This window comes from Ciona intestinalis, unplaced genomic scaffold (assembly GCF_000224145.3).
Source record: "Ciona intestinalis unplaced genomic scaffold, KH HT000098.2, whole genome shotgun sequence".
NCBI lineage: Eukaryota > Metazoa > Chordata > Ascidiacea > Phlebobranchia > Cionidae > Ciona > Ciona intestinalis.
The window spans coordinates 547,581-572,936 of record NW_004190420.2 but is presented as its reverse complement, the minus strand read 5'-3'; the positions used below and the strand labels follow the sequence as shown (position 1 = coordinate 572,936).

Below are 25,356 nucleotides of genomic sequence, written 5' to 3'. Positions count from 1 at the left end.
AGCTTGCGCGAGGTGCACACCCGTGTTATAACGACTGTCGTTTTCCGGCCACGCGAGGATAAAGTAAGTTACATTCATTCATTCATTCATTCATTCATACGTGTTAATATAACACATAGTAGCGTGGGGTGACTTGGGACATATTTTCATTCTCTTTTCTTGTCCCATTTGGTACTAAACAAAGAATATTTACAGAATTGTATGACCGCATTCTTACGACTCAAAAAGTTTTCATTTATGTAAAACAAGATCCGGAAATGGGGGAATTAATGTTAACGGTATCCTATATTAACCGAAAGTACCACGGAATAGAATGATACAAGTGCTGTGTGGCGTCAGCGGTTAGGCCTACGACGTGGCCGTACAGCGTGGCGCATATTAAATAGGGCTGTGTTACAGTCGCTGTTACGTTTTGTCAATATCTATTTTAAAGTCGAAAAGTAACTGAATGAATGTTTCTTTAAATTTAAAGTTATTCTATTTTCAATTTTACATATCGGCGCTGTTCACCCAGAATGGGCATAAACATAACAAAGAATTCTTTTTAAATAATCGTCCAAATACAGTAGTAAGTTTTTGAACTATTAATTTTGATACCTTTAGTAATTATTAACAACACGCTAACCTTGAAAAAATTCTCATCCGAAAACTGATAAATTCAGTTTTTACGAATTGTGTTAGTTGCAATCCGACTAAATGACAAAATGTAGAGGTAGGTAAAGATCATGGGACGTCAAGGGGGGAGTTTTTTAGCTTGTAGTTCAACATTTCCGTAGTAAACTGCGAGAAGATGGTTCTATTGCATTAGTAAGCCGAACTTTTTTAGTTTAGGTTAGTATTGTGTTTGTATTGTTATTATAGAATGAGAAAAATGTGATCGTTAAATTAGTGTTGAGATTTTATAGTTATTTCATTTTCTTTTTTTACAAAAGTTTTACATCTTAGCCCGCTCGTATATTTATCAGTTGATTTTAGGGTGAAAATATTCAAATTGGAAACATTATTACTATTTGTGTGTGCCTCGTATGAGTCAGTGTTTTGAATACCGTCACCAAAAAAGGTGACTGGAAGATCAGTTAGGAGATTATGGCAAAGAATGATGGCCACAATGGCAATGACAACAAACGAATTGACAAAAAGAAATTGGAAGAAGATGTAAGAGAAAACTCTAAATATATATTTGTATATCTTTAAATATTATGGGATTCTAATTTTTACTTACATTTGGCAGATTTTAAACCTGGAACATGTTATAAACCTCACAAAAGATTCCATCACTCGTCTTAACCAAGAGTTTGGTGGAAAGAGTCATCCTCCATCTATATACCTCCAGGTAAGCTGTCATTACTTTAGTTTCCAATCTGTTTTTCTACTGGTCTGCAGAGTATAACAAGTGCACAAGCGATATTGTTACAAATTTTGGGTTATGTATGTTTGGCATAATCTGTCCCACATATAATCAACAACATCTGTATTAAAATAAATATGTTTTGCTAACAGGGCTTAATATGCTTATTTTGGCTGAAATATGCTTATTTTGGCTGAAATATGCTTATTTTGCATGACGGTTTTTAACGATATGCATGCTCTTAAAAGCTGTTATTTTAGCAACCAAGTCTTTTTTATTTAGCCTGGACAAAGGTAGTACTTAGTAAATAATTGCTTTCGTGTCTTTTGTTCAATTAGTACCAGTAATTTTTTCTACAATTAAATTGACCACATCAGGGCTGTGAGTATTTCTATGGGTATTCTGTCAATAACTTCCTAGGTTATTCTGTATAAAGCATTAGTGCCATTATATTCATACAACTTCTTTATGGAAACTGAAAATATGAAACAACCTGGTGCTGTGTAATTTAGGTAGGTAACTGATAGACCGATGTATCATTTCTACAAATTGTCAACCTGGATACGCCTATTTACACTGTTTTTGGGTTTAGATTTTTTCTTCATTAAAGCCAACCATAAAAAAACTGTTTTTCAGGAATATCGAGAACTGACAGATCGACTTGATGATCATCAAAAACGTCTTGAAAACCTTTATGATGTAAGGGAGCAGGAACAATCAAATTCAAACAACGATACTGAGGTCCAACCATCATATTCACCACAGTCGAACCAGTACCCACATACAGGTACCTCCTATGGTCGGCATGTATGTCAGTCTCATGATCAACATTTCTTTCCTACACCCCTTGCCCAGCAGACCAATGGCCAGAAAACCCATTCTTCAAGGCTTCTTAGTGCAGGTGATTACTTTGTTACATAAACTGTGCTAGTGGTTCTTATGAGTTAGCTAGGTTTAGTACTTCGGAAGTATCGGTTAGGGTTTTTAGGCAAATAAGTCTAGTAGTAGTGTAGGTCATGTGTCTCCTGCATGCCTGAGTTAGGTTTCTGGTATGAGTAGTATTTAATATAAATTAGAAGCTTTACAATCTTTTATTATCTTCTGCAAGTTTATGTTGATAAATTAAGCCATAAACAAATGGTATGCTAATCTGCTTGAGCAACAGCCTATGGTTTCTCTTGCTATCTTTAACTGTAATAGATGATATTTTATGACTTGTATGAAATACGACAAGTTTTTTTGTACTTGTTTTAATTAAATTCAGGCATTTTTTTATTAATAGTAGAAGTAGTAGCAATACAGCATGACAATAGTTTTGTATAACAATAACGTTATAATTAGTTTAATAAGTGCTTACAAATTCCTTCTAATTTCTAAATCAGTGTGATATTTTATATTTAAAACCTATACATGTTATGGTACATTCCCTGTGCAGCATATTAAATATATATATGTCTCAACTTTAGGTTGCCAAGTATGTTTAACACAAAGCTAAGCTTATTGATTTTGTGTGTGTGAAAATAGACGTTGTTTTCTAATTGGTTTGTAAGTTGTCAACCGCACACTCATGCCTGTTAGCAATTTCTTGGTAACGCACAAACTCGTTTGTTGTTTAGTTATTCTCATTATTTGCTTTGAACATTGATGATGTTAAGTAATTCACTTTCCTGTTGCAACTATTCACATGCATTATGTCTAATTTCCTATTTAGGTCAAACGGGTCATGGGAAAAACATATTAGCGTATAGCAGTAAGCAATGGACAAACAGATAACATTTAACATAATTTATTTTGGTCTTCAGACATTTCTTATTCGTTTAACCCATTAAACATTGGTCAGTGGTTCTCCTATTATTAAACTGCATACCATGGTTACTTATCTCTTGATCTAGGCAACTTGGGGATTTATTTGATTGTTTGAGGGAATAATCCTGGCACAACCAGTTGCTGGATTATCAGATAAAGTTAAAACTGTCTTATTGTTAACTTGTCTTTCTATTTCAGTAACTCTATTTAGCAGCTTAGCTGCTAAAAGCTTGTTTGTGAGCCAGTTTTTTTTTTCTAGTCTTCCTAGTAGCTTTTTTACTTCATAATTTGTAAATGTTGATATATTAAGTGTTACAGATTGTTCGTAATAATTAAATAAGATAAAACACATAATAATCTTAATTTTTGTTGCAATAAAGGGTAATTAGAATTCGGGGCAGAGTTCCCAATTCTAATTACCACATGATGTATGTTCTATAGTAATTATGCTAAACTGGCAACACTGTATGCATGAATGATTTGTTTACGCTTCCGTCATTGAAATGTTCAGGAGGAAGTGCTTCTTCAGACTCCCCACACTCACCTATTCAGCAGAACACCACCGCGTCAAAACCTGGATCAGAAAAGGCCATCGGCGTAATTCGAATCTATCTACCAAATGGAAAAACCACGGTAAAACATTTATGTTGTCCGTTCATGACCTCGGTTCTTCTTTTTTAGTTATGATCATATTTGTGTGGGTGGGTAGTCAACATAATTATAATATTGTTAGTCATATAATATTCCCGTTATCACAAACTTTTAATCTTTGAACAAATCTTGGGTTTCCAGATAAACACCTGTGTTGGTAAATTATTAAAACTTTTTTTTGTGTGAAGATATAATTTATAAAACGCCAATAATAGCACCTGTTGTTTAAACAACATTAATTTCACGGAAAAATATTATTTTGGGTTGATATCAATCCTAGACTTAGTTGTACATTTTTATACATGGTGTCCCCATAATATGGCTTCAATTCTCTTAAAATTTTATTGTTTCATGAAAAATATAGGCGTAGGCAAAAGCTTGGTGGGTATTACGATCTTTTTTTCGTGTATTAAACTTTAAAGCTTTGCTGTTGTCAACATACCTTGATACATAGGTTGGTGCAATTCCTGGCAAACGTTTAAAAGAAGTACTTCTAAAATCAGCACGACTGAAAAGCCTTCGGGATAAACTGGATCAGTGCAGTGTGTACCGGTTTGGAACTGAGTAAGTATTAGTATTACATCATTAATTCCATGTTATTACAGCTAATTTTTCCATAGTTGTTCTAGATGGCATTCGTGTCATGTGGGCAAGCATCAACGTTTCATAAGGTCGAATTACATTAACCGCAAACCTAGTCCACTGCTAATTTAGTTAAAATGTTGACTGTTTTCTAATCGAAGTATAATCATTCTTAAGTGATCACGTGGACTGGAACAGTGATTCGGGAATTCTTGCCGGTGTGCAACTCGAACTTCGAACTGAGGACAAGTCTTTTACAAAGTCAACACGCATACTAAAGGCAAACCATAACTTTGTAAGTAACAGAAATAAGTGTTTTGTAACGTTTGGTTTTGTACATAGTATGGGTTTATGGGTTTTATAAGCTTGCTACCTTGGTATGTTAACCAGTGGCGTTAAAAAATATTTTTTCTATAATTAGTGCATTTGTTATATGGTAATTAGAAAAGCAATTTACCTAAATTGCGTTGGCATAAAATCACCTCATGAATATATAACATTACTATCATTCTCTTCTGTAAATAATTTATCTCATTGATTATTTTGATTTTAGTCTGAAATCAATGCAGTTACTTTGCGTTTGTTATTTCGCAACGTTGGAGGCGCGCGAATGTGTGACAATTGTTTTTATGGCAGGCGCGAAAAACATTCTTTTCACTCTCCTATTGCGACTGGTGCAGGAAGATCCTATTTCAGGGCGTCACGTGCAAGATGTGCGGGTTCAAGCTGCACCAGAAGTGCATCAACGAAGTGCCCGATTACTGCATTACACAAATACAGATACTGGAATTAGAGTAAGTTGCAGTAACATAATTTTTAGTCACGATTTCGGCTTTAAATATTTGGAAAATCGCGTGTGTTACAAGTTACAGATACTACCGATTTGTTTCGTACCCTACAGTTTCCGAAACGAATTAGCCTTGTTATTTTGAGCTGCAGTGAGAAAGCGACCGTGTTTATATAATAGCGCTAATCTGCTTTGGCTGCTAATGCTTTCCTAAACTGCTCGGGACTATGCCGGCATCGGCGATGCCCGTGTAATATGCTTTAAATTAAGGCAATGTTTACCGCGGTTGTAAACACCGGGTATGTTAGAGTCAAGGCCACCTCAGGGTTAATATACGTGCAAGATTAGCGCATCGTAGCCCTTCTATGGTTTACCTGTGAAAACGCGCGCCCTCCGCCATATCTTGTCTATAAATAACCTCAAGGTGCAAAAGCATGAAATCTGCTGTATTGAACGGATTCGCTTGCTTATTTTTCTTGCGGCTTACACCGATTTTGCAGCGATATAGCCATCAACACACTTTCTATTTTAGGAATAATTTGTCGTCGTTGCAGAAAATAGCGCCGCTTATCGCCCGATTCGTATATACCTAAGGAAGTAGTAGCCTGCGTAAAATAATATTCCATACCGTAGTTAAACTTTTTTATCACGGAAGGTGCTTGACGACCAGCTCAACCCTTCTTCCTTACACTTTTTCTTAAATACCAAGTGTTAACTTCTTCCTTATTTTTTTTCTTAAATACCAAGTGTTAACCATTTATACTTTCCAGGAAGAAAATCCGTCCCCAAACCCCGTCTCCCGACTCGCCCAACACCCCTACAGACACTTGGCCAGTTCCCGGGGTAAGTTGAGCTCCACAGGTCGTATCACGTGACACAGAACGTGGCCGCTCGCCTGACTTCACCCTTGACCTCATAATTAACCCTCTGTGTCACGTGACACGGCCTCGGCAGTCGTGCCTGTCAGTTCACCGCGTGCTAATCGTTGGTTTCAAGCAGAGTGGTGATTTCCCTCTTTACCGACCACGGTCCACATCGCAGCCAAGTCTTTTCATAAACAGTACCGCCCCGCTAGGACAAAACTCAAGGCAGCCGGTATTTATAGTAGCTTCAGCTTTATCTCTTCACTAACGCCTCACTATTACATTACTACCACTGTCACTGACCCATTTTATCGTTACAGGAATACAACAATTATCCGCCCGCCCACGGTAAGTCGCATCCCGCACCCACCACCATGTTAAACGTGTGACTCACCCATATAATCATGGTCCCATCAATTCAACGCAAAGTTTCTCTTGTTGTTGTATTTCCATCGTTATGTCGCGCACATAGATTTTCTCGTAGCGGATCAACAAGCTGTTTCAAAATTGCACTATTCATGTGAAATTTGTGATGCGGTGATCTGTTCCGTGATATACCAATCATATTTGTTCATGAGACTTGTAAAACGCGCTCTGACCTCATCATATAGTCTGGTTTAAAACGTCAATTCTGTTACTGAAGACATAGACCACGCACTGTGGTACTTTATGGTAGTTCTGTAGCTCTGTAGACGGTCAAAGCTAGCGTTACCTGTAGTTATAACATTAACAAGGTGAGCACGATGGTGATACCGAACCCTACCGTCATGAATTGAGTCTTCCTCCGTCCCCCTTCCATATGAAGGAGCCTTGTGTGGCGGCAGGTATCATGGTGCATGCGGGCTCTCTTGAGCTACTCAACCGAGCAGTTGTGAGCGTGGACGCCAAACGTTCCTCTCGGAAAGTCGAAGGTCAGCAAGGCACGTCAGCATTGAGCGCTCCGTTGTTTCAATTAGTGTTCGCTGGGAGCTTAGTTGTTGTTGTTGTTGCTTGGTGTTGAGTCCTAATTCTGTCTTGTCGTGTAATTACGATGTTAGAAATCTCACTCGCTTTGGTGTAATTCGCATGCTTGTAAACCCTAACAATTGGTCTCCGTTATAAATTCTCCAAACCTAATTCGTTGGTAGTTTACCTCGTATATGAGGATTGTCATTTTGTGTTTGATTCACTGACCACACTGAGTTCATCAACGGTGCCAGCGGACAACGTCATACAACCAGAGGTCGTCATGTACAACAGAGGAATCCATAAAATACACTTACTCTAACAATTCACTTCGTATGTTACAGGCTTCCCGCAAGGAGTCGGCTTGGCGCAGAATGCCGCTGTGGCGAGTCTTCCCGCACCAGTTGTCGTGCACAGGGACCCAAGTCACAGACGAAGTGTAAGTCCTCGCTTAATTTTCCGTATAGCAATACTAGCTTCACGCATACATCCGCCGCACCACCCCATGCATTTGAGCTCCGAGAACCTAATTATAAACCGCTGTTACCACCCGTCGATCAAGTCAAGCGGTAATTTTAAGTTCACGAATAATCTCCTCATATCAAACTTATACATCCAAAATATTTGTGTTTGATCTTCCCGTTCACTGAATTGTACGAAATATCTTCAGTAGAATATTTAGCTGTATATAGAAAATGGTTTATCTGCTGAGAAATGTCTGATTAGGTGTAGATTAGTTGGGCAAATAAATTTTGAAATTATAAACTCTCGCAACTTGTACATTTAGGTTTACTTACTTTCGTATGGTCTTATCGCCATATGCGGTGTATCGTACCTAAGTTACCAGTTATGTAACTTAATTTTGCTCATGAGTAATTTCAGAGTTAAAATTAATAAAAAAGCCTATAAAAAAAACTTTCGTCAACGGTTATGGTTCAATCGCAGTTATGGTTAAAAAAAAACTGTTTTGACGAAAGTTTTTTTTATAGGCTTTTTTTATTAATTTTAACCATAACTGCGATTAAACCATAACCGTTGACGCAGCACTCCCCTCGGCGGGATTCGAACGAAGACTGGGAGGTTCCTGAAGAAGAAATCGAATGGGGGGATAAGATCGGGTCCGGGTCGTACGGAATCGTGTACAGATGTCGTTGGCATGGGATCGTCGCAGTGAAGGTCCTTAATGTATCAAACCCCACACCTTCTCAACTACAGGAGTTTAAAAACGAAGTCGCAGTTCTAAGGTATAGTTTTTGCCTGTAGGTTTATTTCGAAAATACAGAATTGTTCGCAGTTATCCTGTTCTAATCAAATTTCTCCGTTATGCTTCGAGGCAACCAGTTTAACCCAACCTTAACTCGTGACAAAGGGAAACAGCGTTTTTGGTGGTTATAATCGGAAATGGCCGCGTACTGGTCTGTATTTAAATACTGGCTGTCCGTATACATTGTTTTCTATTGACACATAGCTGAGTTAATGCGAACGCAGTTTTGCTGTGTAACCATAGCGGTGGCTAAAGCCGATTAATGAATAGCAGTATACCAGTGTCTAGTAATTATAATTATAAAAGCATCGATTTTCATAGTTGGGACCAAACCTTTGGGAATTGTTAATGCTTCTTATTAATTAAGTCAAACGTAAGAATGGCCCCCTGTGCTATAGTACGCAGATAATTATGCGAAACCTTTGTCACCCTGGAACAGTGAATTGCTTGGAACAGTAGCATCATATTTAACGTTCGGCGTATCTTGCAGGAAAACCCGGCACGTGAACATCCTCCTATTCATGGGTTATACAATTAAGAATCAACTATGTATAGTGACGCAGTGGTGCGACGGCTCAAGTCTTTATCGCCACCTGCATATGATCGACACTAAGTTCGACATGCTGCAGACCATCAACATCGCTCGACAGACCGCACAGGGCATGGAGTAAGCTTTACAGGAACTATTTGTCATAGTTAATATAAAACTACAACGCATAGTTTCGTAACCAATGCTTTATTAATACAGATATCTCCACGCCAAGAACATCATACACAGAGACATGAAGTCTAACAGTATCCTTTTGAAGTTAAATTACGTAATGTATAAGATCAAACTAGTTTATCCCCACATTCTAACCGCGCTAATTCACTACGCATGAGCGTGCCAGCTTACAATTAAACTACCAACGTCACTTTGCGTATTTATAGCCCTACGCACGCGTGTATTCCTTAACCACAACTCCTCTAAAGATATTTTTCTTCTCGAAGACTACACGGTTAAAATCGGCGACTTCGGTCTGGCCACTGTCAAGTCAAGGTGGTCAGGTTCGGAGCAACTAATGCAACCAACGGGTTCTATTTTATGGATGGCGCCAGAGGTTAGTTATATAAACGACCAACCTATTTTGTTCTTATGTATCCGTCGCTGTGATTGAGTGGTTATAGCGTTCACATCGTAACCAAACGACACCAGGTTCGGTTCTCGGCGTAACAGCGCATGTGTTGGTTAAGACACTTAACGTTAAGTGCGCCAACCCATTAGTTGCTTGTGGCTTGTTTAAAAAAATGACCCCTTGCATAATAATATCACCACGTTTTTTAAAACAGATACTGCAAAATTCACCTTGTTCAAAGTGAATGTTGTATGCAATGGTCTCTTACTCGTAAAAATATAACTGTCTTTTTGTCCTGTGATGTTTTAAAAATTTTAAATTGTCTCTAAAATATTTAAAATTGTCTCTGCTCTCATACCGCCTAATCACTCGACTTTACCCAACAGGTGATCCGTATGATAGATGGGAATCCTTACACGTTCCAATCAGATGTCTACGCATTTGGCGTCGTGCTGTACGAGATGACGTCTAACACACTCCCATACAGTCACATTGGCAACAGAGACATGGTAAACCTTGCACGATCATTGGCAATATATCAAATCCCCCACTGCCCTCATGGGTTTATGCAGCGCACGTTTTAAGTAACGACCGAAACTTGGGAAAACGTTATTGTCATTAAAGTTGCAGTTTCTGTGCTTGGGAGTTGGGTTGGGAATTTTTGGCTGTATGAAACTGGAAACTTGTGCATAATGTTCGCCTATTAGCTTATAGTTTGAGTAATGCATTATCAGTGTTGTCCATCTAATTGAAGCCTAATTTAATAACTTTGTTGATTACGTCATTGCCTTTTTTATTCCAAGCACCTATTGTTAGCGTTTTCCTTCTTAAAGCGATCATTTTAACTTCTTACATCACTGAGGATGTTTTCTGTTTTGTAAACTGCAACGTTTGCATTGATGTTAGTATTTAAACTGACCAGAAGACCTATGTTTTACGCACCTAATTTAAAAACTACATTATAGTACTGTGGGAATGGTATATACTGTTCAGCACCTGGATCCTATATTTCCTAATCGTTGAACAATTAACAACGCCTTTTTTAGGGTCGCAGGGCTTCGGTTATGTAAATCGGCAGCCATTTTTCATTCACCACAAAATGAAACAGCATGAAAAATTTTTCCCGTCTTACCCCCACCGTATTACATAACGAATCTAGCATCCATAATGTAAAAATTAAATCCCTAAATCGGTTTTCTAATTTTAACCTCTTCCTCCCTTTCTTCCAGATCCTCTTCCAGGTAGGAAGAGGATATCTCAGTCCAGATCTTGATCTCATCCGGAGCGACACTCCTCGATCCTGTCGGAAGCTCATCGTGGATTGCATCAAGAAGAACAGAGAGGATCGACCTTTGTTTCCTCAGGTGAACCAGATATTCTTGTCTGCTTTTTGCTATAAGCATTGTGTATTATCTTATATGTCTGTTTAATTATGTCACAACTTGTGATTCGAATTTCAACACTCGATTGAGTTTTTTTGCTAAATTTACGAACATCACAATTTGTGATTCGGATTCCCACAACCGAGTGAGTCCTTTTTTTTCTAAATTCGCGAACATAAAATATTTTTAGCAATGTTGAGGCGATAACGTATTATGATTACATCGCTCACTTTAGCATTTTGTTGTGTAACCCGTATTAACCCTACTTTTTATGAACCATGTTATAATGTTTAGCTCCCATTCATTACAACTCTGCTGTCTTTACTTAGACAAGTTTGACCTAAAGACTTTCAATACTCTAACACGCAAATCTCACATTTCAGATTTGGGGAGATCTCGACAAGATTTACAAAGCGCTCCCAAGAATATGCAGAAGTCAGTCCGACCCTTGCTCCATAAACCGCGCCGGTTCCTCGTCAAGTGAAGACTTTTTTCGATTAATTTTACCGAAGTCAACAAGGACCCAAAATTCGACTACCCTTGTCAGTCCTTAATTGGACACACGCGGTCGCTTAACAGATTTCACGGTCGAGTTTAGGTAATTAAATGCATCAAGTGAGCAGTGTGATATGCATTTGTTTTAGCTCCATTCTTTTTAATATGCCCCTGCGTGTTTGTCAAAATATCAAGGTATGCCTCCAGCACAAGCAGCGGTTGCGGGGCCCAACACACGTACATGAATCAAGCGTTACCTAGACAGCGCGATTCCGCAGAGGGCGTTTGTAACCTGTTTCATAACCTTTCCAGTTTCGTGCGAAACTTTGCTTGGCTAACTTGTAATCCCGCTTTTTAACGCTAGGAAAATACGAGGCGAGCACTGACGGAGATAACTTGTTGGCACTTACTTTTTCCAGCTACGTTTATACTTGATGTATCGCAATTTAGGTTTCCATTCTATGCTTTGTAGATCATACCTTTGTTCCTTACTGACCTCGCCTTCTTTGGGCGTGGTGTATCCTCACTAACGGTGATCTTGCTAAACCGAGAAGTAAGCCAACTGGTCCACGCTTTGCACTAAACAGCCAATACACCATTAAGAATTCTGACCCAGTTGCTAATTGCGCGAATGTTTCAAAGCAGAAATATAGTAACCGTATATCGTATTTCGTTTTTCCGCCTGAATTTATTTGCGATGATTTTAATCGAAGATGCAACTATAAAACATACATCAAGAATTTCTATTATTGCTGTAATTTGTTAAGAATGAAATAAATCGTTTACGGGACACTAAAACCGAAGATTGAAGTTCTCAAACGACTTGGTGGAATTTCAGTTTTTTTTCTGCCAGGTGTTTGAATATGTAATATTTCACACCATTTTTTGTCGTATCATAATATACTGAGGTGATATAGTTGTATACTCAATTTCTGGGGTCGGGTGCTGTGCCAAAAAGCTTTTTGCATCAGATGACAAAGCAATTAATTATTGTATAGAACAGTGAGGTAAGATTAGACATTTTAATTCTCATTTTTCGGCCTATTCAGAACTACGCCATTCAAAAATATATTTAACTGCAGAACAACGTTGTGGCGAGTCCGACTGAAGTCGTGCAATACTGCAGTTGGTCTAAATGTGTGCCAAATATATGGCGGTTCTAGGTGTATATTGAAGTAGAGATATAATATGCTTAAAAAATAAATTTTGTTTATGTTAATGCGGAATCATTGTGCTTTTAAAATAAAAGCATTACGTAACAAGCAGCAGTTCGCCGCGTTGGAAAACGATCCTTTGTCCGAGCTCACATAGTTTGTGTGAAGCGTTTACTAATTGATAAATACTTCTAAGTTGTTTGTATTCATTCTAATTGTTCGCGATAATGATTTTTCTACAGTCGCAGTTTCTTAAACACTGCGTGCATCGACAAACAATGTGGTGTCCCAGGACCATTCATTCAAAACCACACGAACCCGCGTCTGATGACTCGAGGCATTTTCGCGAAAAAAAGTTGGTCAAGTCACCGGTACGTGTGCTAGGACGCCGGCCGCGAGACAGTACATCGATATAGTCAGTGTTTATGTTCGGGCGCCAATTTTTCGAACTGGAGATTGGTTTTGACGCCAATTTATGATCAGAGAGCTTGAATTACTGGATAATGTAAACTATCTTAGATAGACACGATTCAGATTTCTAAAACTGATTTGTTTGAGATTATAAGGATTAGATTTCTTTAAATTTGCTTTTATTATGCCGCTTAAGCTTTCGGCTGTAACAAACGCGTGCATTGTGTACCCAGACGCCCCTTTAAAGTTTTAACCTTGAGGCTAAATTGAGGCCTGTATGCACATACGTTATAAACAATGCAAACCGCTTGTAAATTGAGACTTGATAAAGTTTGGTAGTTTATTGTCTGCTGTATATACATACGTGCGTGAGTACCTTGTACAGTTACAGAATAATAAGCAATATTAGTTTCCGAAAATCCTTGTTAAGGTTTATTTAATTCTGTAGCATATTTTTTTATTTACAGTTACCGCGTTACCCAAGTTTTTTTGTTTATAATTTTAGATTGCTGCTGAAATGGATCAATCGTATTAGTATTTAGCGAATAACGACAATCAATTTCATCTTACGCTGAACTGTTTTGTCAACTTTAATAACAATGGAAAGTTCCTACAATGTACCACAATGTTGCTCGAGTTTACGGACAATTAGAACATTTGTTATGATCACGACAATCCTGGTCAGCGTGACTGCTGATTTAGGGTTGAGTCAGAACTTAAGGAACTCATCGGATGAATATACTGACTGGAATATAAAGAAATGTTTTCAAAATCACACACTGGATTTGGTATTTCTGGTTGAGTCTAGAGTTTTAACTCAAAACGAAACCAAACATTCTGCGAAGCATTTTATATTGGATGTTGTAAGAACATTAACGTCGGACGGCCAAAACACGAGAATCAGCCTCCTTAGGTAAGTTACGCCGCTCAAGGCGCAGGTTTCTCGTAGGTATGACGTACTTGACACCACCAAGGACCTGGAATTGCAGCGAATTTAGATCGTTGTCTCACCAAATCGTTTTTAGTTTAATCTCCGATCCTCGGGGCAAATTTGTATAGAGTGTGAACCGTTAACCAGTGGCCTGAATTACCTTACCCTTATACGTTACAACGGTAATTGATAATTAGGCCTACTGGAGTCAAACAAATAATGTCCGTTATATTTCGTTACAGCTATAATCGAAAGGTCGAAGTTAAATTCGGTTTTGTCGAAAACATAAGCGAGAACGATATCACTCAAGCGCTGGACGATGTCAGTGCCAAAGACCAAACAGAAATCAGTTTATTACGAAGAGCATTGCGACATACGAAAAACGTTTTTTTCGGCATGCGCAAGCGACCGGGAATCAAAAGGTATTTAAGTGTACAATCAATAGACATTTTGCACCATTTTTTTGGACCAAAATTAAAGTGCCTTAATTATTTAAGCTACAAATGGTGTGCAAACGCTTGTCAGTTCAAAACTTATAACAAGGTAAAAACTTGGTTATCGCTTAATTACCACTTGTGCCCCGACGCAGTAAGTACGTCAAATGAACATGTCACTCATAAATCATTTTTACATTTCTTATTACCTAACCAATTCTGAGTCCTGTTCATCATCAGTATGAGCAGGGCCACAAATATTATGACGCTTATCGTCCGCAAAAATAACAAACGCCCAAGCCGCATTAAAATTACATTAACCTGAAATTGGCCCAATGTCGCTAAACATAAGAAGGGCGCGTAGTAAATTGTAGGGCGTGTACCTTAACCTCAACATTACCGCAGTTATTTGCCGTAAACCAAAAACCTGTAGATAAAACTTAACTTACAATATATTTCCCAATCTGTTATTATAGTAGGGTGCTGGGGAAAGATGGGACACCTTTAGCACATAATATCCAAATATCCTGATCGTGTTGTAATCAATTAACAACGGTCTATGGGAGTCGTGGGGGTACAGTTTTAAAATTCTTTGAATTTTCTTTGTTTACTACCAAATGGGACGAGAAAATAAAATAAAAAGGTGTCCCGTCTTTCCCCATCCCACTATACCTTTAACTCGATAAAAGTGTAGTATTGCGTGGTAAGATAAATACTGTTAGCACCTAAACCCCATATTTCCTTGTCGTGTTTTGAACAATTATTAGTACAATTTATAAAATTTAGTAAAAACTCTTGTAAATAAGAAAATGAAATCATTTCGCTTTTCACCCCACTCCACTAATAACTTTTTTACTTTTTGTGCAAGTGGGTGCATATTAATAAGATCGTTCACGTATTAAAGTCTAATGTTCGTAAGTTTAATATTGAAACACGCAACCATCTTCGAATACGACAAACAACACTATTTTTCTCAGAAGAGACACTCCGTTTGCTTTGGTCGTTTTAACCGACCGCCAATCACGTGACCCACCATCCTCTCCCGCCGCCAACATCCGAAGGAAAGGAGGTAGAATCCTTGTTGTAGGATTCGGAGGAAACCATTCTAATCAGCTTGGTAGTGTGGCTTCTATGCCGCTATACGTGAGTGACATTTTTACTATAGTTATTTTTTTTTATTTTGTGTTTTTTTGTTGCTTTGTATATAGTACTGTGGGGGAGAATTGCGAATACTATTAAATGGTATGAAAATGTTACCCCATATCCTACTATAATATATGGTACGGTGGGAGAAGACGGGACATCTTAAGCATATAATGTACTATCTAAATATCCTGATCCTGTTTTAAACAACTAACAACGGTATATGGGTGTCGTGAAGCTACAATTTTATAACTTTTTTAATGTTGTTTTGTTTCCAACCAAATGGCACAAGAAAATAGATTGAAAAGAATAAAAACCCTTCCCCGTCTTTTATATTTTTTAAACGATTTGTTTGTTTTTACAGGATAACTTATTCGTTTTTCAATCGTTCTCCGATCTCCAAGCATCTGGCCCGAATACGATTGCATCCGCTCTTTGCAACCAAGTTAACAACAACCTCGTTGCATCGAATCACGAAGGCCTCAGAAAATCGTCCGAAAATAGTAAGATTGTTTTATGAAATAACAAAGTTTTGAGAATAGGTTGAAGCGGCGACCGTATAATTACTTTATCGCACACGAGCCAGTTCGATCTTAGTTTAACATATGTTTGCTCGTATACCCATTAAACGTTTTGAACTCTCATGTTTATTTTCTTTATACCTACAGTAATGTAAGGTGGCTGAACCTACCTTACAAGCAGAGTTAATACGCGGCAATCAAACGAATTACAAGTTTAACTTAAGGTCGCCATATTACTTTACACGCTTTGTAGTGGCGAAAACAACTTACTGTACGTTTCGTAACTGATCACAACGCATGGGAATTTATATGGATGTTTATAATCCTTCTTAATTATAGAGTTGAAGCCAATGTCAGTAAAGAGCGATCCAGGGTAATATTTCAGGTAAATTTAACGTAATTTTTATGTCAGATTTAAGTAGGCAACGAATCGATGTTTTCCGAGTGGAGTCGACGCCCAACTCCCTTACCTTGCACTGGAGACCGCTGGAGCCGCCAGCGTCTTTCTATACACTGGCTATTGTACCACACCACGAAGGGAAGGGCATATGAACGACCGGGAAACCTCACCACCACTATACTGGGTCTCAGACCATCGACGATTTACAGGATTTCGATCCGACCGTGGCATGGAAATGTGGCAGGACAACAAACAATCATCGTACATAACACGGGTAAGTCATTTTAATTTTCTTTTGTTAACGTATTGCGGTTTATTTGTTAGTCTATATAATCTTTTACTTCTATAGTGAATCAGTTTTAAACTGACGTTTATGGGGGTGGGGTAAGATGGGACATGTTTTCATTATCTCTTCTTGTCCCATTTGATAGTAAACAGACAATATTTATAGACACGATTTAGGTGCTAAAACGATATCCCACTGTATATTGTTACTCTGTTCCTTTATGTTTTCAGCACCATTACCACCTACAAACGTTACCATGAACGTGATTAAAGCCGATGCTTGCGACTATCAACGTATGCTACAGGTAATAGGCGTTGGTTTCAAGGTTTTACTCGTTAAAAAACATTTTTACTTACAGTTAAAATATGAAGCACAGCCCGCCATATTGATCCCACAAGTCCATTGCGTTTCCGGTTTTCAGATTTCTATGTTGATTGTTAACTGGCACAGGGATTATGAACTGAATTCCTATAGAGTAAGTTGAAAATCGTGTTGTGATACAAACGACCACAATCCCCGTAATTTCAACAGCGATTTACACTTTTAGATCACTGTATCACCGAACATTCCATCGCTTTCCTATCTCGGTCGGAAATCTTCTCAACAGATATTTGTCAACCCGACAGCCGGGGTAAACTACACCGTCCAAATCACCAGTCAGGCTCCAAGGCTCATGACCAGCGAGCCAGTCGTGTCATCTTTCGTCGCAAGTTGGTATCATTAGTTATTTGATATATCATACAATAGTATTACAATAACGCATGTGTATAATCTAAACATTATTTGCTTAGATCCGATGCCACCGAGTCAACTGTCGGTCAAAGAAATAAACGACAGTAGCTTCTCTTTGACATGGCGTTCTCCAAACACTGGCGTGTACGACTCATTTCGAATCATTCTTGTTTCTTCAATCGAACGCCGTGTGATGTAAGTTCTTTCTCTTACAATACTGGTCACCGTGGGCTTGAAACAAATGTAATTAACGTCGAATATTTCAGCGACTTTGTTCCGACAAACATCACACAACCGAACGCATTCTACACTTACGTGCTCAGTCACATTTCGCCCAATACGCTTTACCACATTAAAGTTTTCTCGATGAGTCTCGGAGCGTCCAGCACATCTTCAGTGAATTCTACATACTTCAGAAGAGCGACGCCTTTGTACGGAAACATGGACCAAAACTTGCGTGAATCAGTCATTCTCTCAACGTCCGAAGGCATATTTTCCTACCCGCATGTCGGTGAACAAATGACGATAAACCAATCATCTATTCAGGTTTGAAAGCTTTAAATCTTTTGTCTGTCCTTAACGACACTTATGGTAGTTGTATATCACGTGTCCATGTACCTTGCGCGGTAACGTTCCATAACTAATTAAACGCATAATTTGGGCCTTCGCAAGGTAATTCGTGGTGTTGTGGTCTGTGAAATGAAATACTTTAGGCTAACCTCGCGCGCTGTGGATTACAGTAGCGAGTTTCGCAGAAGTTAAAAGGCTATAAACATATAGGTCTGAATGATGAAGCAGGTCAAGTTATTCCTTTGTTCTGTCCTATGTGCACCGTTGATCAGCATCATAACTTTGACTATAATTTTAAACGATGCTTCACTTTATACTAATTATTGTACTACATACGTACATCCATACATTTGCCAATATCAGTGAAAGTAACAGTACATAAACGCAGATATATACAGTTTTACATTGCTTTAAAACTAATAATGAAGGTGACAAACGAATCGGAACACATGCCTTTGTTGTTTGATGTCGTGTGGTATAGTTACCTTTTCTCGGGACTAAATAAATCATTATTGTATATGGTAGTCTCTATAAAAGTCTGCATGAAAGACTATATATAACACACACGTGCGTTTTAAGACAAGCTCTATATGGGAGCATAAAGCTAAACGCATGGTTGTTCTTCATGGTTATCCTTTGAAAATTTGTTACACACGGTTATTGTATTTTATGAAATTACATTTTTGCTTAAGCGGTTTATCCGTGTAAGAGTGTTTTTAAGGACTGTCGTATTGTTGCTTATTCTACCTCGTCGTTGTTTTAATCTGATTTTCGTTACCGTATATTCGAAGAGATGGTTAAAACTTATGTTATGTAAGGTTATACCATAGTATACTGAAGTGAGTATACTATGGTTATACGCTCGAAACCCGTTTGCCTTGTCGATTGTGGGAAGAATTTTTAAGCAGATGGCTGTCTTGGTTCAAGGTATATAGTAGGATGGGGGAAGATGGGACACCTTTGGCGCGTAATATCCGAATATCCTGATCGTGTTTTAAACAGTTAACAACGGTCTATGGGAGTCTTGAGCATATAGTTTTATAATTTTTTGAAAGTTCCTTGTTTACTACCACATCGGACGATAAAATAGAGTTAAAAGGTGTCCCAACTTCCCCCATCCTACTATATATATCCAATATATCGTGACGACTTTCACTTTGACAGGTCGTACTTAGAGCGCCAGGTGGTGTGGTCAACGCTGTGCATCACCGAAGCTACGATCGTGGTCGAGAAAGGGACAACAGATCAAATACATCCGGGTGGAAACAAGTTGTTGTTTGGATTGAGAGACAAACAAGCGAAATTAAATTGACCTCTTTTGAAAATCAAATAACTACAGTTACTCTTGTTAAAGGTACTTCTTTTTCTGGATGCTTTGCTAAAACTTAGATTTAAACTTTATATAATGGTCAATGCTACCATATTATGACGCAATGAACCTCTGATGGTATTCGTAATGTAACGTTAAACTCATCTCCAAACTAAAAAGGGTTGCTGCAACCTGTGGGTCTCGCCGTCGACTTTTACGGAGGCAACATTTACTGGACTGATAATGGTAGTAAAAGTATCGGCGTGGCAAGCACGGATATTAAAAGCATTACCAACGGAAGTTATCGCGTAAACCGACGACTTGTCTCGGGATCTGACATTCACATACCGATCAGTATAACTTTGGACGCAATTGGAAGGTACTTAGATATCAATTGAATTAGTTTTAGAACGCTGTTTGTATTTTTACACCACGTTGTATGTTACGTTTAGCTTAAGGCATGTTTTGGTATAAACCGTTATGTAACCATATATTCTACAGTTTATAAAGAAAAGGCAAAGCACTGCGTGGAGCTAAGTTTGTTATGTGCAACTTATACTATTGACTACATAAACAGACACATCTTTTGGTCTGATTTGGTCGGAAGTATAGACAAATGCCGAATGGACGGCACCGACCGTATAACGCTAGTCAAAGACTCCTTTCTTCGACCTTACGGTCTCACCTACTGCGCCACATCAGATAGATTATATTGGGTGGATTCTGTAAGAAACGTTCTGGAGGTTATTCGGTAAGAAATTCTGCGTTTAGATAAATTCATTGCTTTGTTTTGTGGTTTGAAATTCAACAATATTTAAAACAAACTGATAGATCTTAAAAAAGCATGAGAACGCGGTGTGTGTATGGCCGGGCATGTAATCACCCCAGATTCGTTTATTATGTAATAGAACTGATGGACGTGAACGCCACATCATTTTACGAAGTCCTGCCACGACCTCACTTGGCCCGTCGTTTTTCACTGTAGTCGGCAATCGCTTTTTTTGGACAAATTCAGAAAAAATTGTGGCTGCGGGTTCTTTCGAAGTGAGGGCCGGAAAAAGTTCCCAGGTTCAATTTCCTTTGAATATCACAGACGTTTCACTCATGCCAGGCATCACCGGCATCAACGCGTTTGACATATCATCGTATGAGCGAGGTTGGTAAATTTAAATTAATCAAAATAATGTTTTATTTATGGTAGGGTGGGCGGTAGGGTAAGATTAAACACATATTTGTTCTATTTTCTGGTCCCAATTGGTACTAAATGAAGAACATTCAAAGAATTATAAAACCGCGTCCTTACGACTCCCGTTGTTAATTGTTTAAAATACGACCAGGATAATATGTGCTAAAGTTGTCCCATCTCCCCCCACCCTACTATATATTTATTTTTGTCACTATAGCTGCACTCATGTCAACCGACCAGTTAAGTTTCCCCTGCGTATCAACATTCTGTGATGAAGTGTGCATACCGGTCACCTTACAGCACGCCGTCTGCGTTGGCCAATGCTTCCCATGGGAGGTCCTTTGCCCGAACAGGTTAGTAAAAGTTGTCTAATGTATTGTATATATAACTGAAACAAAAACTCATTAAGTCGTTACGAAACAAATAACATTCTAATTTAACCTTAAGGGACTTATAACTTTTACGTTCCAACATTATTGTTCCAAAATACCTCGAACCCCTCTGATATGTTAAAAATTTATATTTTTCAGTTTTGAAATGGTACTTCCCCACCCTCAAACTCCCCCAAAAGTGATTTTTGATTGCAAACAAAATAACACTGAGCAAAATACTGACATTTAAAATCCTTTTATATTGAGCACAGTACCAGCATCTGTGTAAATACGAACTTACTTTGCGACGGAATAAACGACTGCGTCGACGGTACAGATGAAAATCTACCAGAATGTGAAAACTTGAGAAATGCACAGAACTGCAGTACCGGTCCGTCTAACTCAAGCGTTCAGACGTTTCAATGTCGCAATTCGACGAAATGCGTTCCGTATTCACATGTTTGTGATGGAAGGATCGACTGTCGCGATGGGTAATACTTAATATTACGTACTAGACTGTAATATTTTATTTAAAGAATATACTTTTAGTTCTGATGAGGTGGACTGCCCAATGCAATCGCAGAATTGCTCGTTTGAGGGAAAACTTTGTCTTTGGACTCAAGACTCAGACGATGATTTTGACTGGACGTTATGGCACAGACAAACTCTTTCTAATGGAACTGGTCCCTTTTTGGACCACACCATGCTAGAAACCAACAGTAAGGAACATCTTATTAATTCTTATCTAAAACACAGCTAGTATTTGGTAAACCAAAACCAATGTATTTTTTGACACTTGGTTTTTAGGTTCTTATCTCTATGCTGAAGCCACAACTCAAAATCATGAAGACAAAGCTAGGTTAAGCTCAGTTTGGCTAGCAAGGCCAGTATGCTTGAAGTAAGTGCTAATCTATGCTAATAAATATTATAGTTTTAAATTAATAGATACGACCTATTTACCCTTGTGTGATGCATGGCTGGATAAGGAGAGTCCCTTTTACTTTGTTGTTCTATTTCATATACCTTAGTCAACCCGTTAGTGACCACTGTTGACTGGGTTAAAGCAGTTGCTGTGTGTCTTGGCCAGCAGTGAACTCATGACCTCTGCCCCATTGGCAGACACACTAGGCAAATAAATGAATTGGTATAAAAACTTTGCTTTGGCAGAAACTGAAAACAATATTCTTATATCCTAAAGGTGACAGTAATAAATATATATATATTATCAATTATAGATTGTATTACCACATGCGGGGTGCTTCAGTGGGCAATTTGTCCATATATATACGAGATTATGAAAGTGGAAATCTAACAAAGAAATGGGAGAAGTCTGGAAACCAAGGGATTTATTGGAACATTGCCCGTGTATCTATTAATTATCATTCCCTATACCAGGTAAGTCACTGATTTTCAACCTTGGCCTTGCGATCTAAGTGTTGGTTTTTAATTTGATTTTGTTGGGTCATGAATAAGTGGTTCTGATGGCTTTTTATTGTGTTGCAAATGTTTGTTTTATTTTATTGTTAGCTTATGATAAGTAATGCAAAATGTAGTTAGGTTTTAAAAATTTTGGTTTGAAATATGCCATTAAAATTAAATTTTACCTATAACTAGGTTGTTGTCTTGCAAAATGCTATTGGTAAAATGATTGGTATTCTCCAATGTAAATGTAGCCAATATATATATATATACCATTGTTTTAAAGTTGTATGTTTGGTATATAACCTTTGGACCTTTGGTTAATGTAACCATTTTCACAACTCTCTGTAAAAAATTAGTAAGTTTTATTGCATTTTTAATTAAAACAACTTAATCCAGATAATCATTGAAGCAAGCAGAGGAATAGATTACCGTGGTGACATTGCTATCGATGATGTGGAAATTAACAATGGACTTTGCAAAGTAGAACATTCATGTTCGTTTAATACATTTGATGATTTGCTCTGTGGATATGAACAAGGTATGCCAAGTGGATTTGTAATACTTATATAACATATATAGTTTGCATATGATGGAATTGAGCATTAATTTTTGAACTATAATGTGTTAAAACCGTTACTCTATTTTCCAAGTGTTAGAATTGTATTAAATAGCTATATAAAGCTGTCAAATTGAATAGAAAACAGGCAATTGCTTCAATTGTTCATCATATAATAAACAATCTCTAGTTAATAGATATATTCAATAAATTTTATTCACTTACATAAAGTTTTTTTTTTACATAAAGGAAAGTATTAAGGCTTGTAAATTAATCTTTATCATTTAGAAGCAGAAGATTGGATTTTGTGGTCTGGACCAAGTGAAACTTATGGGACTGGTCCTTATCCTGATGTAGAACACGTGGAAGACATCACTGAGAAACCAACCGCAGTTCAGTTTTGTGTTTATTTTTTATTATATATTTACTTATGACACTACTAGAAAAAAATTGTCTGATTTAAGGTCTTCTGGCGTTTTGTTTATTTGAGAATTGGCATTTTAACATCCTATTCAGGTTGTCAATATGTTGTTTTTCAGAAAAATAAATTCACAGGAGAGCCTAATCAGATTTATTACATGCCTAGCACCAAGGCAGCACATATAAAATTGAACACGTAGAAACCTTACCTTATTCACGCTACAATGCAGTATTCTACAACAATTTATTGCCATTATAGACTAAAACGATTGTGTGAATGTACCTTAAACTTTTTTTACCGAAAGTCTTCTCCATATTTTTAGAGTCCTGTTGAGCAAATAGGACCAGATTGGTTTTACTACGATTTCAAGATAGAAGACGACGCTGGCTGTAATGAGTGTAATGGAACTAAACTTGTGCGTGAACTCCCATCTTATGTTGGTCCAAAACTGGTTGGAATTGTTCTCTGTAGCACAACTAAGTTAGTTTAAAGTTTGTTTTCTATTAAATGAGCTCCGGATCTATTTTACACTATAATAATGTTTAAATATCAAACTGGACACATGCTTTTTACTAGTATTTTTATGGTAATTTAACAAGTTGGATAAATAATTGAAGACACATTAAGCCTTTGAAAAGTTGTAAGAAGTAAATGTAAGCTGAATTTTAGAGTTATTGAATGTATATTGGGAAAAGGTTAAAATGGTTGGTGTAACTGGTACCAACATTAGCATTCTAATCAACAAAATCTTAAATGAAGGCTTGTATTTATTACAGGTACAAGATATTTCTTGGCTCCACTTTGCGAAGTGTTTTCCGTAACGTTGCAGATGGTGCAGGTTCCGGAGAAGATCATTGTGAACTTATAGGTTCCAGTGACTTGGCTTACGAAGTGGGAGACCACAGTCATTGCAGAGGTTGGTTCAACTTGTTATATAAATTTCATTCAATGTAATTTTTTATTAAGTGATTGAGTGAATTTTATTTGCACACCATTTTTCAGTTTTTTAAGTGATATTTGCATTACCTTAAAGTAATATTCAGTGTTTTAATTAAACATAACCTTGCAGTTGATATACAAACTACAAGCCATGGCTCATAAAGATTCTTTGGAACTGTGACATATATATATATTTCAGTATTTAAAAATATTTTATATTCTGAATTATTTTAATAAATTTTATTAGAAACGTATTGGAAAACCGTGTTTTGGAGACTACAACAGATTTTATTTTGAAATATATATGCTGTATTTACCATCTTTTCACTACAGGCCTTCTTGGATTCACAAGGCATCGGTGGAATGAACCTCTTCAGCTTGGTCCGTTTGGCCAAGAGCGTCATTTCTTCTATTCCCCATCATATTACAAATGCAATCTTTACATTCCACAATCTGTTATTGACATGGATCCTTTGCACAAAGCACGAAACATTCCTAACTATTACTTTTTATTTGATGCTTCAAGATTTTCTGCAAATCACAAAGCTAAGTTTATAATTCCAATCTCAACTAGTTCTGATGACCAAGATATTCGCAACAAGACCTCAAATGAAAACCAGAATCCTTTCTCTAGATGGTGTTTAAATTTTAGGTAAGTTTATCTTAGCCTGGTGTTTATTTTATAACTGAATGTATTTATATGTTGTGTTTAACCTGTATGACTTGATCCTAGTTTGGTCACATTGCATTCTACTTTTTGGATTATGCTACAGTTTTTCAACTAGTCTATATTTCATTCATTTTAAACCATATTTCAAAAAATCGATTGGTTTATAAAAATTTTGTGTGGTATCACCTATCACGGTTATCACCAAAATTAGTCACAGCAGCCTGGTTTAAGCTTACTTTTATATTATTACAAAGTCTTTGAGTAAAATTAATTTTATTTAGGCTAAAGCTTTTTTTAATGATATATAATAACTAGGTACCACATGCATGGAGGTGATGTTGGAAGCCTTTCAATTGCTGTGAATTCAAACAAAGTGATTTGGACTGCAGATGGTGACCAAGGAGTTGAATGGAAAGTTGGTAGGATAACAATACCTGCACCAGATATAAGGTAACTTTTACTTAAAACGTTAATGTTTGTGGAATGAATGAATGTCACTTATTTACCCCACGTGGCAAAGTCACGCGTGTAGAATATTTTAGTATGAATGAATGAATGAATGTAACTTACTTTATCCTCGCGTGGCTGGAAAACGACAGTCGTTATCACATGGGTCTAACACCTCGTGCCAGCTTACGAGTTACATGTATGTTACTTTGTGG

At 37.4% G+C, this 25,356-nt stretch overlaps 2 protein-coding genes across 9 annotated transcripts in view; both read left to right on the top strand.

The window, feature by feature from the left end:
• Nucleotides 1-920: 920 nt before the first annotated feature.
• raf1 (serine/threonine protein kinase) lies at nt 921-12,036 on the top strand. Of its 6 annotated transcripts, none has more exons than XM_018815643.2 (19): nt 921-1,155; nt 1,232-1,333; nt 1,985-2,249; nt 3,666-3,787; nt 4,260-4,369; nt 4,565-4,682; nt 5,024-5,181; nt 5,945-6,017; nt 6,171-6,269; nt 6,358-6,385; nt 6,772-6,948; nt 7,327-7,421; nt 8,027-8,226; nt 8,737-8,913; nt 8,995-9,041; nt 9,219-9,346; nt 9,748-9,870; nt 10,591-10,725; nt 11,127-12,036. In XM_018815643.2, the coding sequence occupies exons 1-19, from the start codon at nt 1,087-1,089 to the stop codon at nt 11,295-11,297; spliced, it is 2,397 nt and encodes a 798-aa protein (XP_018671188.1). In that variant the 5' UTR covers nt 921-1,086; the 3' UTR covers nt 11,298-12,036.
• Nucleotides 12,037-13,312: 1,276 nt separating this feature from the next.
• Nucleotides 13,313-25,356, top strand: part of LOC100183060 — a 36,602-nt gene continuing 24,558 nt past the window's right edge. Inside the window, exons 1-25 of one of the 3 annotated variants that reach the window (XM_026838575.1) lie at nt 13,313-13,716; nt 13,977-14,156; nt 15,149-15,311; nt 15,676-15,814; nt 16,245-16,506; nt 16,749-16,822; nt 16,877-16,993; nt 17,066-17,228; nt 17,310-17,445; nt 17,517-17,796; nt 18,985-19,174; nt 19,310-19,508; nt 19,707-19,880; nt 20,038-20,285; nt 20,533-20,668; nt 20,959-21,177; nt 21,236-21,405; nt 21,494-21,584; nt 21,922-22,081; nt 22,505-22,646; nt 22,953-23,056; nt 23,408-23,565; nt 23,862-24,001; nt 24,358-24,676; nt 25,010-25,144. In XM_026838575.1, the coding sequence (XP_026694376.1) occupies nt 16,266-16,506; nt 16,749-16,822; nt 16,877-16,993; nt 17,066-17,228; nt 17,310-17,445; nt 17,517-17,796; nt 18,985-19,174; nt 19,310-19,508; nt 19,707-19,880; nt 20,038-20,285; nt 20,533-20,668; nt 20,959-21,177; nt 21,236-21,405; nt 21,494-21,584; nt 21,922-22,081; nt 22,505-22,646; nt 22,953-23,056; nt 23,408-23,565; nt 23,862-24,001; nt 24,358-24,676; nt 25,010-25,144 (3,596 nt within the window). In that variant the 5' untranslated portion in view covers nt 13,313-13,716; nt 13,977-14,156; nt 15,149-15,311; nt 15,676-15,814; nt 16,245-16,265. Of the gene's footprint in view, nt 13,717-13,976; nt 14,157-15,145; nt 15,312-15,675; nt 15,815-16,244; nt 16,507-16,748; nt 16,823-16,876; nt 16,994-17,065; nt 17,229-17,309; nt 17,446-17,516; nt 17,797-18,984; nt 19,175-19,309; nt 19,509-19,706; nt 19,881-20,037; nt 20,286-20,532; nt 20,669-20,958; nt 21,178-21,235; nt 21,406-21,493; nt 21,585-21,921; nt 22,082-22,504; nt 22,647-22,952; nt 23,057-23,407; nt 23,566-23,861; nt 24,002-24,357; nt 24,677-25,009; nt 25,145-25,356 lie in introns of all 3 variants that reach the window. The other 2 variants (XM_018815658.1, XM_018815657.1) reach the window with 2 other exon arrangements.

Excerpts from the sequence above, each read along its gene's own strand:
- raf1 (XM_018815643.2), top strand. The coding sequence starts at position 1,087 with ATGGCAAAGAATGATGGCCACAATGGCAATGACAACAAACGAATTGAC. Across the intron at positions 1,156-1,231 it reads AAAAGAAATTGGAAGAAGAT|ATTTTAAACCTGGAACATGT; the intron begins GTAAGAGAAAAC and ends TACATTTGGCAG. Across the intron at positions 4,683-5,023 it reads TAAAGGCAAACCATAACTTT|GCGCGAAAAACATTCTTTTC; the intron begins GTAAGTAACAGA and ends TTTTTATGGCAG.